The sequence below is a fragment of the Tursiops truncatus genome, chromosome 5, assembly GCF_011762595.2.
Source record: "Tursiops truncatus isolate mTurTru1 chromosome 5, mTurTru1.mat.Y, whole genome shotgun sequence".
Lineage (NCBI taxonomy): Eukaryota > Metazoa > Chordata > Mammalia > Artiodactyla > Delphinidae > Tursiops > Tursiops truncatus.
The window spans coordinates 99740858-99761060 of record NC_047038.1 but is presented as its reverse complement, the minus strand read 5'-3'; the positions used below and the strand labels follow the sequence as shown (position 1 = coordinate 99761060).

General features: G+C 41.4%; 1 protein-coding gene across 8 annotated transcripts in view; it reads left to right on the top strand.

The window, feature by feature from the left end:
• Positions 1–20203, top strand: part of WDFY3 (WD repeat and FYVE domain containing 3) — a 264702-nt gene that overhangs the window by 232309 nt on the left and 12190 nt on the right. For 7 of the 8 annotated variants that reach the window (XM_073805420.1, XM_073805422.1, XM_073805421.1 and 4 more), the window contains 10 exons: positions 8–125; positions 1182–1288; positions 2820–2973; positions 8418–8509; positions 8734–8946; positions 11575–11722; positions 13435–13589; positions 14519–14677; positions 16959–17138; positions 19924–20106. In XM_073805420.1, the coding sequence (XP_073661521.1) occupies positions 8–125; positions 1182–1288; positions 2820–2973; positions 8418–8509; positions 8734–8946; positions 11575–11722; positions 13435–13589; positions 14519–14677; positions 16959–17138; positions 19924–20106 (1509 nt within the window). The other variant, XM_073805423.1, reaches the window with a different exon arrangement.

Genomic DNA, 20203 nt, shown 5'->3' with positions numbered 1-20203 from the left:
ATTTTAGGAGGTAGATCTTACTAATCCCAAGACATTTAGAAACCTGGCTAAGCCAATGGGAGCACAGACAGATGAACGATTAGCTCAGTATAAGAAGCGATATAAAGACTGGGAAGATCCTAATGGTAAGTAACTTTTCCTGTCATGGGACTTTGTACCCAAGTTTCAAAAGTAAGCCATTATTTAGCGGTCTGATGCCCTTCCATCTTTCCCCAGATTGCTTATATATCATTATATCTATATATGTTGCGTATGCACACTTAATACACAACTATCAGAGTAGAAGAATGAGGTTTTGCATGCCAACTGATGGCCATGCTTAGAAGGCATTTTTTAGGTAGCTTGTCAGGTACTGGCAGAAAGCAAAGTATGTCTGCTTTGTCTAGGGTAGAAATTTCCCATCATAATATGCCATTATCTCTAATCGTATTTAGGCCAGAAACTAAACTTTCCTTTATTGACTCTTTTAATTTTTTTTATTGAAGTATAGTTGATTTACAGTGTTTCAGGTGTACAGCAAAGTGATTCAGTCATTCAGTTTTTTCAGATTGTTTTCCATTATAGGTTCTTTTAATTTTATTGAGGCACTTTTTAGAAACCTTTTGCATTAAAAAATTATAGTTGATTACCTTCTAAAATACTACAGTTTACCTACTTATGTTTTTTTATGTTTAATGTTTATCATGTATCCCCTTCAAACAGGCAAAACAAACAAAAGAGAAAAAAACTAAGCCTAACTATATTCCCTGTGTGGAATCCTTTCTTTTTCCTGCAAGGAGACTATGTAATAAAAATTGCATAATATTCGAAGACAACAATTTAGAGAAATTTATACTGTTGCAAAGCTAGAACCTAATAAAAAGTTGCTCATTATCTTGCTTTAGTCAAAGATGGTTTGCTATTAAGGATTACCTGTTACAGTTAGCCTCAAAACATGAATTGCTAGATGTGCTCAGTTTGGGGGAAAGGCACAGAATTATACTAAACTGGATAACTGCCAAACATATAAGTGAGAGGTTGCAGTGTCATCATAAAGTTTTCATGCTGCAAATGCCAGTGCTAATTGCACTTAGTGTCACAGTTATCACATACGTTAGCATTTTCAAGTCTATTGATGAATGCAAATTTTATTTTTCATATTACTCTTTCATTTTCAATTATGCTTTAATTTTCTTGGCAAGGAGAAACTCCAGCCTACCACTATGGGACACACTATTCATCTGCAATGATTGTGGCTTCGTACCTAGTAAGGATGGAGCCCTTCACACAGATATTCCTAAGGCTACAGGTAAAACTCTTAAGTTTAGAATTTTTGCATTTTATTCAAGCCTTTTATTTAAGATTGTTGCTTTTTTCTTTAATGTTGTTACCTTGCCTGACAAGAAGCCCTGTGAAGTTTTTAGTCACAAAAGTAGTCAAAACATAGTGAAAGTGGAATTTCACTGGACCAAAATTGATAAATAAACTAGAATTTGTTTACACTAAACAAGTGCCAGGGTCCTTTAGTCAAATAAGCAAGTAACATATGCTTTCCAGCCAGGTATATGGAATTCAGCCTTAACTGGTTGAATTCAACAAACATTTAAAAAAGAGTAATACTGTCTAGCTCATTTGCTGTCTTCTGTATTATAATTGCCTTTCTCCACATTCTCTTTCATTTATTCAGCAAATATTTGTTGAATACTTACTGTATTCCAGGCACTGGTCTAGGTGCTTAGAGATATCAGTGAATAAAGACAAAAGTCCTGCCTTATGGAATTTATATATTTTAGTTGAGGGAGACAGACAAACAAAATAAGTATATTGTAAAATGTTTCAGAATGTGATAAGTGCTATCAGAAAAATGTAGGTCAGGGAAACGGAATGGGAAGTACAGGAATGGGAGGTGGAGGAGGACATGATGGTCAGAGTAGGTCTCCTTGAAAAGGTGATATCTGAACAGAAACTTGAAGGAGGTGAGGGAGTTACTGGTGCAGATATCTGGAGAAAGTATGTTCCAGGCAGAGAGAACGGCCTATGAGGGGCCCTGAGTCAGGCATATCCCTGAGATGCTTGAGGAACAGCAAGGAAGCCAGTATGTCTGGAGCAGAGTGACTGCAGGGGAAAGCAATAGGGGATGAGGTCAGAGAGGTAGCAGGGGCCAGATGGTGGTAGGCCTTGGTGGCCATTGTATGGACTTCAGCATTTTTACACAGTGAACGTCATTGTAAAGACAAACACACTGTATTCACTCAAACGCAGCATAGGGAGTTGGACTGAGGAAGGGAGTGGTGTTATCTGTGAGGCTGTGTAAGCAAAAGAAATCCCTTTTCTATTTAAATTTGTTTTATCAATCTATAACTTTTTGATCACCTTCCGAGTTCTCCACTTAATTCTCATTGGTGTGAGAACCTGAATGTCATGTTAATTTATAAAATTAGTCAAATACATATATAAACTGAATATTTCCAACTGTAGATGGCTACATTAGAATCTTTTTTTTTTAGGAGAGCATTATCAAACAATGGAGGAACTCCTCAATTTCCTTATAGTCTTGCCCTCTCTAAAAACTGATCTTTTTTTTTAATGACTTTTTAAAGTCTTTGTACTTGGATTTCACTTTGATACAGAGCAAGAGCACCCTTGGTAAGGAGTACCCCGAAAAGAATTAGATTAATTTTCTTTCTGTGATTATTTAAAATTTTGTGTATTTAACATAGGATGATGGGAAATTGAGTTGTCATCAAACATATTTACTTGGGTTTCAAGCCCTTGAACTTGGAAGCTGTGAGGTGGGAGTGGTTCTCTAACAGAAAGGTGCCTTCTCGTTCTGCCCACAGGGAGGCCATTTTGACCTGGCTGACCGGATGTTTCACAGTGTACGCGAGGCCTGGTATTCAGCATCAAAGCACAACATGGCAGATGTAAAGGAACTTATCCCAGAATTTTTTTACTTACCAGAATTCCTGTTCAATTCCAACAACTTTGATCTAGGTATGTAGCACTATGGCACTATCTTAGGATCGTTAGCCAGGAAAAGACCAACAGAAATAAGTCAGTTTTCTGACGATTGTCTGTAGTACACACTGACAAGAAAAGATTTTGTTTCCAGACCAAACTTGGATCCACTCACCCAACATGCAGCAAAGCCAATCTACTGACACTGGGTTGGTCATGGTGAAGGGAAAGGACAGCACTTATTGCAGGGCCAAGCAAGGAGAATGGGCAGCTCATGCTGAAAAGGCCTGAACTTCCCAGTGATGGCTTTCAGAGGAGGGTTTTTAAAAAGTGTGAGGGAGAGGGTCACATGATATGCATTCAGCTTGTGCACAAGTCTACGATTGGTTGACAGTGAGGGTAACAGGGTGATGTTTCGGGAATATCAGTCATCAACCTTCTGGTTCCAACTGGTCTGGGGTCTGTGTGCTGGTGTAGTTAACTTTGTCCACCTGGTAGGGGTTTTAGTATCTGCAAAACAGCTCAAGGACATGGCTCAGGATATTGTCTGTAGCCCTTGAGGAGGAACTAAAGATCCTTGACTTTGCTCTATGGCTAAACTAATATTATTTTGTCTTGCTTGAGTGTTTTCCTTTGTTTCTGCATTTTCTTACTTCTCTGATTAAATTTACTCTTTGGAACTTGGGGTAGGCCTAGGAGGCTAAAGCTTTTCTGCAAACAAGAGGCAGGGGACATGTTGGGGGGCAAGGGAGTATTGTTCTTGGGAAGGCCTTGCAGGTTCCTGCTTGGTTTCTATTTCCTTGTGAGTTTAGCTGCTGCTAATTACAACTGGGTGTATGAGAGTAAATATAACAAAGGAAAATAGATTTATGCCCCCAAATAAGCTGTTTCAAACCTATAGTTTGGGGAAAAATTAAGAATTAACAAATTACATCTAATGGTCAGAATATCATTATTTATTTCAGTGAAAACAAAGGTGAGGTGAAATTTTGTTTGAAAATTAATATGATTGAAACTCACAGCCAAGAGTGGCATATCCATATTTTTCATGTATTGTTTAAATCTTTTGTATTGCCTGAAGCATTCTCAGCTTACATGCTAATAAAATTTAAAGTTAGAATTTCAGAATAACTTTAGGTAAATCCCTTTCTTCATCCTGTTAGGGTACTATTTTCTAGAAAAACAGAACCAAATCAACACTTACAAAAAGGAGAGAAATTTCCTCGGTACTCTTCTCTCTTTATATTGTCCAGCAGTTTCAGGAAGTAGATTTGACCTTGGCTACAGTTTCTTGGAAGACAGTTTGCTGATCTATGTTTCTGAATATTTATTTTTACGACATATCAAAATTCCGTTGTTTCACTTTAGAATATTAGTGCCAGATATTGTTCTGTTTTCATACTTTTTTCATGCTCTGTATCATACTGTATTTAAGAGTTCAACATATAAACCATTACTATACTACCTCATAAAATTCATTAATGGAAAATTCAAGGAATATTCATATCCAATATATTTGAGTGTTTTTTCTTTGTAATATAATTTTTATTTATTTAATTGTTCATCAGCAGCTTGAACCTTGTGAAATTGTAGGTCTAGGTGCAATAGGAAAGGCAGTAAGACTCTCAATAACCCCAGCAAAAGGCCTGAAACTGAGTCTCATTACCTCTGATTGGGCCTGGAGCTCACCCTTGAGCAGCTAAAGACATCAAGTTCTAACACTTAGAGTCGAAGGGAGTGGCAGTTCCTCAAAGAAATAGAGTAGATGGTGAACAGGGAAAAACAACAAATGTGTGCACAGCATTTGAATATGAATGCACGTTAGTGTTTTATTATGTTCACTTATAATTCACCTTTGGAGAATGCTACTTTCTTCCCTAAGGACATCACTTTCAAAGAGACAGATAACGGAGAGGTGCAGAAAGAAAGAGATACCCTCAATATTCCAGAAACAGTCCGTTATAATAATCTATGTCGCAGAAATGTTCTAGCCAGACTACTTACAAACCCAACCAAATCATCTATTTTTAAATAAGTAAATAAAAGAAAGGTCATGTATGTTTGTCATGCTCACCTTCATCTTCCCTCCTTGAAATCACACACGTTAAAAAACACTATTTGCATGTCAGAGCTAAAGCTATAAAACTCAAAAGAAAACATAGGGGTAAATCCTCATGATCTTGGATTTGGATCAACAGCATAAGCAAAAGCAACAAAAAAAGATAAATTGGACTTTATCAAAATTTAAAACTTCTGCATCCAAGGGCATTATGAAGAAAACCTACAGAATGCGAGAAAATATTTGCAAATGATGTATCTTATAAGGGTCTAATATTCAGAATATAAAGAACTCTTACAACTTAACAGCAATAGGTTAAGCAAAAGGGCAAAAGACCTGAATAGCCATTTCTCCAAAGAAGTTATACAAATGGCCAATAAGCATACGAAAAGATCATTAGTCATTAAGGAAATGCATGTCAAAACCACAGTGAGGTACCACTTCACATTCACTAGGGTGGCTGTGATGAAAAAAAAGCACACAAACAGAAGATGACAAGGGCTAGTGAGGATATGGAGAAAGTAGAACCTTTGTATGTTTCTTGTCAGAATGTAAAATGGTTTGGCACTGTGGGAAGCAGTTTGGTAGGAAATGTTGAATTGCCATATGACCAAGCAAATCCACTCCAAGAACTGTCCAGAAGAACTGAAAACAGGGACTTAAACAAAGACCTGTACATGCACATTCATTGCAGCATTATTCAGAATAGCCAGATGGCAGAAACAGCCCACATACCTATCAATGGATAAACAAATTGTGGAATATACATATAATGGAATATTATTCAGCCATAAAATGGTATGAAATAATGATAAATGCTACAACATGGATGAACCTCAAAAACATTGCACCAAGTAAAAGAAGCCAGACACAAAAGGTCACATAATGTATGATTTCCACTTACATGGAATGTCCAGAATAGGTAAATCTAGAGAGACAGAACACAGATTGGTGGTTACCAGGGAATGGGAGCAGGGGTGGGGAGGAATGGGGAACAACTGTTTGATTCTTTTAAGATTTCTTTTTTTTTTTTTTGTGGTACGCGGGCCTCTCACTGTTGCGGCCTCTCCCATTGCGGAGCACAGGCTCCGGACGCACAGGCCCAGCGGCCATGGCTCACGGGCCCAGCTGCTCCGCGGCATGTGAGATCTTCCCGGACCGGGGCACAAACCCCTATCCCCTGAATCGGCAGGCGGACCCTCAACTACTGCGCCACCAGGGAAGGGAAGCCCTAAGATTTCTTTTTGATGTGATGAAAATGTTTTAGGACTAGATAGAAATGGTAGTTGCACAATATTGTGAACGTACGAAATGCCACTGAATTGTTCGCTTTAAAATGGTTGATTTTGGGCTTCCCTGGTGGCGCAGTGGTTGAGAGTCCACCTGCCGATGCAGGCGACACAGGTTCGTGCCCCGTTCCGGGAAGATCCCACATGCCGCAGAGCGGCTGGGGCCGTGAGCCATAGCCGCTGAGCTTGCGCATCCGGAGCCTGTGCTCCACAACGGGAGAGGCCACAACAGTGAGAGGCCCGCATACAGGAAAAAAAAAAAAAAAGGTTGATTTTATGTTATGTGAACTTTACCTCAATATAAAGAAAATCAAACAAAACACTGTTGATCTCTCCACCCAGAAAAGATGGTAAATGATATAAAAGAAAGCACTTAGGTTTTTTCCCCTGGCTCTGGAGCAATTAGGTTTTTTTGTCTGGTCTTCTTATCTTTGTACCCTTGGATATACATGGAGGGGAACTGCAGAGTAGCAGAATCAGACCAAGACTTTTCTACAGACTGTTCCCTTTAAATGACATTTTTAAATTATAGATAGTGCTGGTAAAATAAACTTATATCACACAGTATTTAGGGATTATGAGCAACATTTTGAAAAGTAGATTATATCTCAGGTAGCCTGGGGATTATTACTTGCTTCTTTTTATCAAAAAAAATTATTACTTGCTTCTTATTCTTGTAGGCCTAGAGGGCATTTCAAGGGAGGTGGGGTAAGGGCCTGAGAGAGAGGGGAGGGGCTGTAATAACTTGATTGTTTTATTTTTTTTTAAGTTATATGGTAATTTTTCCAACTAAGTCAAGACATTCCTTTAAACAATAAACTGATTTTTGTATCTCTCACTTATATCACATTGTAAAGAAGCCATCAAATTGCAATGATGAAAACAAGATTATTTCTAAAGGAAATATTTTTACTGGCCCTTACTTGGAAACTGCCTTTTGTGTTCTAAAATGTGAACAATTATACTTCCCTATGAAAATTTATAATTCAGCTTTTTATCTAACCATCTGCCATTAAGCTAATGAGTCAACATTATTTATAGAGTCATTTTTTTACAGTGACCGTCTGATTTGTGCCTAGGAAAACTCTGTAAGCTAAAATTAACTTTTTGATGTTATTTCGAAAAGAAGAAAAAAACCTATTTCCTCAGATGCCAGTCCCATTTAATGTGTTTTGTTGTCAATAGATTTCATAGCAAACGGTTTCTTTAATATTTTAGAGATTATCTGGCTATGACTTAAAATAACAGTTTACATGGAATAAATATTACTTTGTTATAAATTATTAAAATTCCCCCCGTAGCCACATAGTCTTCCCCCAATTTTTTTTCTGTTAAATGATATAACAGCCAAAAGTTATATTGTTTCAGATTTTATTTTATTTTATTAATGAGAATCCTTACAGCAAAATACATGTGGGTTCTACAGAGCTCTCTCAAGAATTTAAGAATCAGAAATATGAGTGAACACATGTATTGCAAATATTTCTAGGAGACTGTGGTACTTTTATTTTCCCTTAAGCCAAGAGAGCATTCAGACTGAAAATGGCTGAGGAGTTAGATATCCTTTCAATAACCTCTTCCATGTGAATGGCAGACCAGACAAGAAATTCAGTACTAGGTAACTGCTATTGACTCACCAAGCTTAAAGCATTCTGGAAAAGCCTAAATGAACAGTTTCTGAGAAATTGCTAATGGTCTTACAAATGAGTGGTCTTAAGGGGCTTAAAAATTGATTTGAGCAGTTTTTCCAAACTCAAAACAGTAGACCCATAAAATGTTTCATTCCTGTCCTCAATTAAGTTTCAGAAATGTTGTATCTAATGTCCTTCCTAGAGAAGAGCAGTGCCTCCAAGGAGTCTTGCAGGAAAGAAACATGTTTAAGCTTGCATAGCTCAGCATTCCCTGAAGTCATTTGACAGCGGGAGCCCCTCAGTTTTGCTGACACTCAGTTAATTTCTCTGAGGGAGTGCTCGGAGGAGTCGTCTTGGGGAAATACCAGAGTAGATATCTCTGAGGGTCCTTTCTGTGGTAAAATTTTATAGTCCTGGTAATGAAACTAACCCACTATTTCTCTGTTACTTTACTATTTTTCTCATTCTTTTATTTTCTTTTTAATATATCCAATTACACAGGTTGTAAACAAAATGGCACCAAGCTTGGAGATGTTATCCTTCCACCCTGGGCAAAAGGGGACCCACGAGAATTCATCCGAGTGCACCGTGAGGTAATGGCAGTACGCTCTACAGTTGAACTGAGATCTCACTGGGTCACTGACCACAGTACAAAGAGAAGACCTTGAGCAATGTATCCCCCATGTGTTTAAGTTACTAATGTTGTTCGTATGAATTTTAGTTATTCTGGTTCCTATAGACCACTGATGAATTGTTTTATTTTCTAAGGAAGTAATAAAAGCCAGCCAGCGACTGAACCTGTGTTTTGAAATTACAGGCTTTGGAATGTGACTATGTGAGTGCCCATCTGCATGAGTGGATTGACTTAATCTTCGGCTATAAACAGCAAGGTCCTGCTGCAGTAGAAGCTGTAAATGTCTTCCATCATCTTTTTTACGAGGGTCAAGTGGATATCTACAACATAAATGACCCACTAAAGGAGACAGCCACCATAGGGTTCATTAATAACTTTGGTCAGATCCCTAAACAGGTATGGATGTTTTTTCCTTATCACTGATATTTTCTGTTACATTTTTTTAAGCTCTGTAATATTTCTATAGATGGTAGATGACCATATAATAATTAAGTTTAGACAGAGTTTTTAATTAAGAACCATAAATATCACCCAATAGTTTCAGTAGGTCCCTAGATTATTACTTTCTCCTCCCTTTTACAGTCTAGATAAACAGAAACTTTGCTGGTCAAAGAGCAGTTTTCCTCACAGGCTAGTGCTTACCCACACAATTCCTGGCAGGAAGACGGGAAGAGCATGGTCAGGGAAGCAGATGTGGCCTTGGAGGCCACAGGATACACAGAGATGGGGTTTCATCCCACGGCCAGTAAAAAACCAATGCTGACTTTAAGCATTGTCATATAAAGTCATATTTAGACTTTAGAGATCCCTCTGGTCACAATCTTACACATGCACATGCTGTAGGGGAGCCAAATGAGGAGCAGGAAGCTCTCACAGTGGTTCAGGGAACAGACAGATAGGAGCGGTTTGGATTTGATTATTGGTGTAGGTCTGACAGGTGCTGGGGTGTGAGAGTGCACACCATGGTAACGCCTAGGCCCGGCCCTGCACCAGCTGCTCCAACCACTATCTGGAACCTGGCGAGGAAGACCCAGACCCCCTCAGCACCCAGATGCTGTAGATCTCTCACCTTGGGCAATGAGCGAACCTCTGTTAAGGGAGTTCGTCCCTTCCTCCATCCTCATTGTCTCAGGCACACCAGGAGGGCAGGGTGCACCAGAAGAAACTGCAGCTCAGTGGAGAAGGCTAGCTCTGCCGCCCGTTTAGACCACCACCTTTTCCCTAGTGCCCTGGCCTCTGCATTTTGGCCCTGGCTACCCTTCTTTGTTCCTGCTTCAGACATCTCTCCTGGAATCCCTTTTCTTAGGTTAACCAACTTTGAGGTTTCCGGGGTTGACAGTTGGAAACACAGAACAATGGCAAGTCTTTGTTCGTGGAAAAGCCATGATAGACAGCGGGACACCCTGTAACTGCACCACTTACAGTGTAATCTGATTCCCCAATGCAGGAACCATGTTTACTTTTGAAGTGAAATGTTTGTTGATAAACTCTAATCATAGCAGAAGAAGCTTAGCCATTTTTTGAGGGTTACAAGTGCGGGAACCGTGTTTCATACCTTCTGGGAAACAAATACTCTGAACAAAAAAATCTAGACACATGCACTGTTGCAGGATTTTTGTTCCACTTTTGAGTTTAAGAGACAAATAGTCTGGGAGATAGAAGAGTTAGGATACTAACATATTTGTAGGACATTACAGGAACTAATAGAGAGTACTTCCAAGTGTAACCATCCTAGAAACAGCTAAGCTTTGTGATCACCATATTGATATATCCTTATATACGCTAGCCTGGCCTGCTCTGTCCTCAGGTCCTTGTAAAGTTCTTCGGTAAATGTTCTTTCATGAACATGCTTTAAAGTATGTGAGTCTTTTTATAGAACTTCAGAGTCTTATCTCATTATTATCATTTATGAGAAATAGCAGAACCCTGATCCTAAGCCCTGTATGTAGATAAAATGGGAGTTATATGTTTAAAGTTTTGGGAGCCTAAAATGTGTATCTTTCTCTATACAAAGCATTTTTTTCTGTTACTTCTCCTGGAAATCCAGAATGTCAAATTCACAGAGTGTGATGGTGTTGTAGTCATCTTAAATCTCATTTCATCTAAGGTTTTACAGATAACTTCTTCAAATATCAGTTGTCCATCGAAAAAGAGTCTGCCTATTTTGATGATCTATGGTATTTTTTTTTCTTTTTTTTTTTTTTTGCGGTACGCGGGCCTCTCACTGCTGCGGCCTCTCCCATTGCAGAGCACAGGCTCCAGGCACGCAGGCCCAGCAGCCATGGCTCATGGGCCTAGCCGCTCCGCGGCGTGTGGGATCTTCCCAGACCGGGGCACGAACCCCTGTCCCCTGCATCGGCAGGCGGACTCTCAACCACTGCGCCACCAGGGAAGCCCGATCTATGGTATTTTAAGAACACTTATCTTAAATGTATATTAAGACTTTTCAGTTCTTTAGAAATACTGAACAGAAATGCCAAAGATCTTCTTTTCTTTTTTTCCTTTACAACATTGCAAAGTAAAAAGAAGACAACAATGCTCACACTGTCAGCAAATTAGTAGCACCTAAACGATACAGAAATGATGTCACATACAGAAAGCCCATGTTGGAGCCAGAAGTAACCCGGTTAGAGAGAATGGCTGCCTGCCCTCAGTGGCACAGAATGGTATCGCGTTCTAAGAAATTGGTTAATTTTTAAACATCACTGGAAAATAGTTGTCAACCTACTATCATTTGAGGAGATTAATTTCCTTTTGAAAAATTCTTATGAGCTCAGTGTAGCATAGAGCATGCTGGTAACCCAAGGTTTTGTGTAGGAGTCCTGTCCCCACTGACTGCGGCATGAGGTCTCTGGCAACCTTCTGAGCCTTTTTAAATTTCTTTCCTCCAGTGTCAAATGTGATAATGTGATACCTAATGGTTGTTGTGAAGCTTAAGTGAAATAACAACAAAATACTTGGCATATAAAAGGGCTTAATAAATGTTAGCTTCGGTATAAAATGTGTCATTATCTCTCATACCAGTTATTTAAAAAACCTCATCCACCGAAGCGAGTCAGGAGTCGACTCAACGGAGACAATGCAGGGATCTTGGTCCCACCAGGATCTACCAGTGACAAGATCTTTTTTCATCATCTAGACAACTTGAGGCCTTCTCTAACACCTGTAAAAGGTAAAATGGCAGGAAATAAGCTTTTGATTCATGATTCTGTGGGAATATTTAATAATCCTAGTTTAGGAATAATAAATTTGCTTCTCAACAATAGCATAATTTGTAATAAGTGGTAAATCACCAAATACTTGTTAGATTCTCTTTTTCCTTTTCTGTTTTCTTCTTTGGGCCTATTGGATTTTGCATCAAAAAGAACCCAACAAGTTTCTCCTCTCTGGTAGGATAGTAAAAACTCTAATATACCAAACCTTATAGTTCAACTTTATATTCTACATGTAGAAAAACTTCTGTCATCTTCATTTACACACGTTCCACCAATTTAGAGCAGTAAGAAGACTACGCTTTTAATATGCCAACTAAAAGCCTCTGTCTTTTATCTAATGTTATCTTAAGTTATCTTAAATTACTTTTCCAAGTAGATTTTTTTTCCCTTGTGTAACCGAAAGTGGGGTCCAGCTGCTCACCTCTCAAAAGCCAATAAAGAGGCAAGGTTGGTGGAAAGGGAAGTTTACTTTGTTTTGGATGCCAGCAACTGTGGGGACCCGGGGGGGACTCCTGTCCAAAGGCAACCCCCCAACCCCGGCACTGACAACCAGTGGGCAAGAGCTTTTGTAGATGGAGGGAGGGGACTACATGCAGAAATAGCACAGTCAGCTCTGACAGTCATCTTGAAATTGCTTGTGCAGTGGTCTGACCAGCATCATCTTGATTGTTTTAAGTACAGTTAATCAGTTCAGTTCCAAGGTTGGTTTGTTCCCGTTTCCTTGGGGCCAGTTCTCAGAATTTTGGCAGCTTACGTCATGGCTACAGTCTGGTCATCGTGTAGTTAACTTCTTCCACTGGGTGTGGGTTTCAGTATCTACAAGACAGCTCACAGGACACGGCTCAGAACATTATCTAGAGCCCTTGAGGAGGAACTAAAGGTCCTTGACTATGCTTAATGACTAGACTATTATTATTTGGCTTCCTTTGACTGTTTTCCTTTGCTTCTGTATTTTCTCACTTCTCTGATTAAACTTATTCTTTGGCTAAAGTTTTTCCACAGACAAAAGGCAGGCAGAGGACATGGGGGGCAAGGACCACAGGGTTCTTCTCCGTTTCACTTAGAATGAAAAACTGGTTTACAGAGTCTTGAAGTTGTCACTTAAATCCAAAACTTGGAGCATCAAAGTCTGGTTAATTGGATTGGCTACAAGCTCTCTGCCATTTGTCTCATTCCAGAGACTCTGCCCCATGCCAGCTCCAGCCACTGCCCAGAGATGGTTGTGGAACACTGGTGTGGTCAGTCGGCAGAGTCCTCTGGCAGAGTCGGGCTTCTTGGGGAACGTCACAGCCTTCCTTCAAGAAGCTTCAGGCTGGGAGGTCCTGAAGGCCTAGGTTGATTGACGGTCTGTACAGCATTCTGGGGAGCATCCCACATCACTCTGGCAGTCCTGAAGATCAAGAAGGCGGCCCTGATGGCTGGGAACCAAACCCAAGCAAGTGTCCAGAAACAGGCAGACTGGAGACACCAGTCAGGGTCGATGTCCGCCCAGCAGGTCTGCAGAAGACTCAAAACGCAAGCCCTACTTACTTCTAAGGTCATTTTTTATTAATGTAGGTGTCAAGATGCTTCATTTGTATGAATATTTGAGATCCCTTTACCATCCCCTATGGGATAATGAAGTTAGTTTTCCCTGTCCTTGTTCTAATGTGTTGATTGTTTTTTATAGAACTCAAAGAGCCTGTGGGACAAATCGTCTGCACAGACAAAGGCATTCTTGCAGTAGAACAGAATAAGGTTCTCATCCCACCAACCTGGAACAAAACTTTTGCATGGGGCTACGCAGACCTCAGCTGCAGGCTAGGAACCTATGAGTCAGACAAGGTTTGCATTGTTTCTTGGCTCGCTCATTTAATGTTGCTCTTCCGTGGTCTGGATATCCTGCTTAAATGGGGATGGGGAGAGCTCAGGCCAAGGGCTTCTCAGCTGTTTCTCCACAGCCCAGAGGAAAGGAGAGCTTCACTGCATCGGATCAGGATAAAGGAGCTAGTGGACAAGTCATGTTTCCTGCAGAAAAGCCTCTCTTGGAAGGTTGTGTACTAGGGGCTAGCAATTTCCCCCCACTCAAAGAATTCCTCCAGGAGGTCCTAGCCAACCAGGTATTTAATATTTCTGCCAACCAGAAGAGCTTCCTTTTGAGTCACCATCCGGCCCTCTAATCATTTCACTACTCTTAAATGGCTGGCAGAATACCTGCCCCCCTTCCCCCAAGAAGCAGCAGCTACTGTTTTGAGTCCCATAAGCATCTCTTGGAGAGGCAGCATGTAGTGATCCTTTGGTGCCCTCTGTTTGCCCTTGACAGTCCTCTCCTGAACGCACGAGGGGCATAGTCTGTGCAAGTCAGTAACAGTTCTATTTAGTCACGCTGTCATGAACAGCAGCACTCATGCTTTCCTTTTACATTCTACCTGGCTCCAGCAGACGCATCCTTTCACCAGATCACCCCCTGCATCTCACAGAGCATCACACAATCTGAACGTCATTTTCCCAGACTGGAGAAACTGGAGACCCCCATTATGAGCAAAGTTCTTATTATGGTTTTTAACAGCAACTATAGTTGGGAGGCTGTAGGGAGGAGTTCAGAGTAGAGTTTCAGTAAAGTGTTGCTAAGCTGAAGCCAGCCCAGCACATGCGCAGCTATTTGCCTGGCGGGGACCTACATAGAGGTTCTCCTTTGCTTGGTATGCTCGTTCTGTCCCAGGAGTTTGTAGTGCTTAATGGCATGCGTGTCTCACATCTGTTCTATTTCACAGGTAGTGACAGTTTATGAATGTTTGTCAGAGTGGGCCCAGATTCTCTGTGCAATCTGCCCCAACCCCAAGCTGGTCATCACAGGTGGGACAAGCACGGTCGTGTGTGTGTGGGAGATGGGTGCCTCAAAAGAAAAGGCTAAGACCCTCACTCTCAAACAGGTAACAGTCCATCCCAGCTGCCCACACTCTAGAGAAACTGAAAACTGTCGTTAATTCCAAGGTGATTTAGACATAAATGGACAAAAGCAAACACTGTATGTTCTTTTGCTAGAAGTGGGTCTTAAAAAAAGGAAATGGGGCTTCCCTAGTGGTGCAGTAGTTGAGTCTGCCTGCCGATGCAGGGGACGCGGGTTCGTGCCCCGGTCCGGGAGGATCCCGCATGCCGCGGAGAGGCTGGGCCCGTGAGCCATGGCCACTGAGCCTGCGCGTCCGGAGCCTGTGCTCCACAACGGGAGAGGCCACAATGGTGAGAGGCCCGCATACTGCATAAATAAATAAATAATTTAAAAAGGAAATGAAATCAGAAGATACTATTTCTGAAAATGATCCAAGCTGTCCTTTTTAAAAATCTGAAGTAAGTTGTCTTTAGGTGATATTTTTTTAATATATTTAAGTAATATAAATGTTTCTCAGAAGTTATATGTAGGTTAAATTTTTGCAAACCAAGTTATATTTGCTATTGATTCATAATAACTTCTTTTGGATGATTTTCATTCATCTAGACCATTCAATCTTTGATTCTTTTGTTTTTCTGTTTCTTCATTTATCGTAATGCTTAAGAACCTGACAAACTCATGAATGTATTCAGAAGAAACACTGATGATATTATTAACAAATATTTTTGATCACTTGTTATGTACTATTATAAATTTTTAATCAAAGCAAGAATCCTTTTATAATTAAGCCATCATCTTTTAATATTTGATATGTGAATTTACCATAAAGGTTTCTACTTATGTATGTATGTACGTATGTATGTATGTATGTATGGCTGCATTGGGTCTTTGCCACTGCACTCAGGCTTTCTCTAGTTGCATTGAGCGGGGGCTACTCTTTGTTGCGGTGTGTGGGCCTTTCACTGCGGTGGCCTCTCTTGTTGTGTAGCACGGGCCCTAGGTGCGTGGGCCTCAGTAGTTGTGGTGCGCGGGCCTCAGTAGTTGTGGTGAGAGGGCTCAGTAGTTGTGGCACGTGGGCTCAGTAGTTGTGGCACGTGGGCTCAGTAGTTGTGGCACGTGGGCTCTAGAGCGCAGGCTCAGTAGTTGTGGCACACGGGCTTAGCAGCTCTGCGGCATGTGGGATCTTCCCAGGCCAGGGCCCAAACCCGTGTGCCCTGCATTGACAGGCGGATTCCCAACCACTCTGCCACCAGGGAAGCCCCAAGCTTTTTTTTTTTTTGCGGTACGTGGGCCTGTGCATCTGGAGCCTGTGGTCCGCAGCGGGAGAGGCCACAACAGTGAGAGGCCCGCGTACCGCAAAAAAAGACAAAAAAGATTTAAAAAAAAAAAAGGGAAGCCCATAAGAGACACGGTCTCGACGTGAACAGGTAAAAGGCTGACAGTGCAGTTTGCTGATCCAAACGCTCCTGCTTCCAGTGTTTTCAGTTTAGAAAATGGACTTCAAAGCCTGTAACCCCTCAGTAGAAAGTACTTCTTACTTAAAACAGCCTTCTGGCGTTTGCTAAGTATACAGTAAGGGTGTCTGCATCACCAAAATTTTAAGCCAGCTCATTAAGTAAATAGTAAATACTCAGGAATTCGTAACAGTAATCTGAATCTTTTCCTTCAAAATGTTTATTTTCCCACGTTGCCATTTCCCTGGATCCTGTTTCTCTTCATATTCCAGCAAAAGAGAAGCTTTTATTCTAGTTTGAAGAAAGGGTCCCTCTCAGGCACAGGAGATGTCCAGGTGTCTCCAGTTCAGTAACAGACGCTCAGCAGACGCATCAGGACTGCATTTTCCTGTATCTTTCTGGGACCACGTACTACACCCATGCACTAGGATTTTTAAAAATCCATCCAATTGTAGTTCCTTAGAATGGACTTAGAGGAGTTGATGGCACAAAAGAATAGATTCTGAGTTTAAATTCTGAATTTGGGGGCCATAATCGATACATCTCCATGTGTAAAAGGTATGAAGAAACCCCAGCTGGGTTGCAGTTGCCATTCTCCTTTCCTTCTAAGGTACTGGCCCGAGTCCAGGAGAGAAGTAATATAAAAATGGAGATTAGAGCCTCCAGAGTCCTCCAGACTTCTCCCTTCCCCCTGGTGGGATGAGGCAGGGACAGTGGCAAGAAGAGAATGAAGACCTTCCAGATACTGCTATGCAAGGCACCCCCTCCCAGTACGTGCACCTGTCAGCTCCCAGCGCGTCCGGCTCTCCTGGAGTCCCGTGAGGAGCACTGCCACTGTGGTCAGCCTGGTTTTGTCTGTTCTCCTTTTAGGCCTTACTTGGCCACACTGATACTGTCACCTGTGCCACCGCATCATTAGCCTACCACATCATCGTCAGCGGGTCCCGTGACCGAACCTGCATCATTTGGGATCTGAACAAACTGTCGTTCCTAACCCAGCTCCGAGGCCATCGGGCTCCCGTTTCTGCTCTCTGTATCAATGAATTAACAGTAAGTAGTAAATTGGCCACTTGGTTTATATGTAGGAAGACAAATAGCTCTGGCCTACATAAATAAAAAATGACTCTGTTTTCTAAGTTGATAGGCATGCATTTTATAAAAGCCACTTGTTTTAGATGTTGTTTGCAAAAGCGAATGGATATTAAAGGTTGTACCCCAGAGAGCAATTTTGTCTTCAAATCCAGTCACTGCAACATACTTTAAAGAGCAAGATTTATTACAAAATTAAACATTCTAGAATACGCTTTTTTTTAAGGTGAGGAATTTGTGGGATTTGTCAAAATTGTTGAAGTTTTATGAAGTATACTCAAAGTAATTATTATATAAAGTGAAAAGAGTAACATTTGGGTACCCAAACGAGAAAAATTCTTGTAAAACTGTTTTCTAAACAGATTCCAAAGTTATCAAAGAAATTATCTTTTTTCAAATACAGTGAATCAGAAGAAAATAAATGCACTGGTGTAGAAACCCCCCATGCAGACTGAGCAGGGAGGGGAGGATAGTCATTGCAAGTCGTATTGGTAAACAGGGGATGCTAATGATAGGTTTTGAGAGACTGAGGTCTCTGTGTCCAAGGGACAGATGATCACATAGGCAGATCAGTCTTGCAAATCAACCAGCTCCCCCACAGCCTCATCACTTCTTAGCTCTAAATATCCATTCCAACTCTTCCCCTTAGCCCTGCCTGGGATCATCCTACATGACGCAGAGTAGTTCTAGCCATGTCGTATCATCACCCACAGGCAGCTTTCCTTTTGAGGGAGGCTACATCTTTAATTTCTACCAGAAGATGCTAAGTACTATGCTTTTAGTCAGATACCTTGTAGTCATTCAAAGGAAAAGGGAAGTTAACTGAGTTCTAGTTAATGGCACTTGGAATGTCTCATAATAATAAGAGTAATCAGAGTTGGGAATGAGTGGGAGCGTGTGGGGAAAAAGAGTCAAATTTGCTTCTGGTATATTTGAAAGGCTTAAAATGTCTTTAGAACAGCACCTTGGGTTGGTCCTACGAGTGCACGTAAGAGGTTTATGGAAATGTCAGTGCAACGGAACCACTCTGATCCCCGCTGTGTTGCTCTGAGTCAAATGCTTAATTGTACTATTTCAAGCACTCTGTTTTGGGGTTGTTCTTAACTCAAATGCTGACAATTTTATTTATCGTTAGTTGTTATTTGAGCCAGCATACACCCATTGGATTTTAGTAGTTGCTGCGGACACTATGGATGTGTTTGATTTTTCCCTTTTAAGATGCTTTTGTAATCTCTTCATAACTCATGAAAAGATTTCTGTTTGTTATGTTTTTTCAGCCATTGTCAAGCCTACTTTACTTCATTCTGCACTTTGGGCGTAAGCTACATTGCAGCTGCCCTTGATTCTTCTTCTTACTCTCAGCCCTCATAAGCACAGGGTTTGCTCTAATGGAGGCACCCTGGAGTAATTGCAGAAGGTCTTGCATAGTGCACCGTGGAGTGGCTCTCTCCTGTCTCCTGCAGAGACTGAGGCCATTGATTAAAATTCAGCTGCTGACACGCATTGTCAGAGGTGGTTCAGGGCTGATACAGAGGTAGACACAGCAGTGCTTTGCTAAGTATTATTTTTGTTTGGGTTTTGGTTTGCTTCTTGCCACCTTGGTAGACTAAGGGCAGAGGGAGGAGGGGGGTGGGGTGGGGGCGGGGGGAGAAAACAGTAGCAAGACCAGCACAGACAGTGGTTTGGAAAAGCCCCAGGCCGCCTTATCATGCCACCCCTGCCTCCCCTTTACCTTCTTTCTTGTGTTAGCACTGCTGTTCAGTGTCTAACTTCCCTCTGCTTTTGATGACCATCTGCCAATTTCTGTAGGTTCTCATGTGCCTACTACATGTACTGAAACTCACCGAATCATTTCTGAAGTCACTACCTAGCATCAGGCCAGTCAGGCTGTCTCAGGGGTAAGGGAGGCCGCATGAGATGGTGAATAAGTTTTGGGATGTCTAAAGGGTCCACCACACTAACTGACACAGAGTAGATGCTTCAGGAAGTGTCTTATTTCCTTTAACAGTAGTGGATAGTATTCTCACCAGGTTGTATTCCCCCCAACCTGGTAGAATTTGAAGGAAAAGGTTAGTTTTTTTCCCATCTTTAGAACTCATGAAAACCTGAGCTATCAGCTGAGAGAGTTCTTAGGGTTTATTCAGTTTGCCAAGAAATGACCTATATACTAGTTTTCTTCTTTTTTTCCTCATTCCCCCACTCTTATTGTGAATAACAAATTTTTTAATAGGGTGTTACGGTGTTACCAGGATTTCATCTTTGCACTTATTGGAGAGAGTTACAGCTGTACATGGACTGACAGATTTCTCTTCTACCCTATGGTTTTGGTGATTTGGCTCATTTGATAAAACTAAGTGGATTCCTACCTCTCAGTGGAAGGTATAAATAGATTTTGTAAATACTGGGAGGAAAAAGAGCAGTTCATCAACCCTCAGATTACAGGTAGCTTTGACTTGGAATGAAGCGGGGCTCAGCACTGCGTCGGGGCATAGGCTGGGAGCGTGGAAGGGCTCCTGCCCCATCTCCACGCGAGATCACCTCAGCCGCAGCCTCCATGCAACCTTAGATTCTTAAAGAGGCCTCTGTTTTTTAAGTCAGCAAGCACTGGATTCCTGTCTACCTCAGAAATTCCTCAGTCACTAGTCAGAGGACTGAGAGGGTTCCAAAGAGCAAAGCCAAGGATTCAGTTTGCTTCTGAAATTAGAATGTAATCTGGAGTGAGTGAAGTTTCTCTTCACCTTCTCAGGGGGACATTGTGTCCTGCGCTGGCACGTACATCCATGTGTGGAGCATCAATGGGAACCCTGTCGTGAGTGTGAACACATTCACAGGCAGGAGCCAGCAGATCATCTGCTGCTGCGTGTCGGAGATGAACGAGTGGGACACACAGAATGTCATAGTCACAGGACACTCAGACGGTGTGGTCCGGGTAAGTCGGCCGTGAGGAAACGCATTAGAGTATTTGCTGCCGTGGTTCACCTGAAACTTCTGAAGCTGTCCACAGTTGAAGGACACCTGGAGGTTGT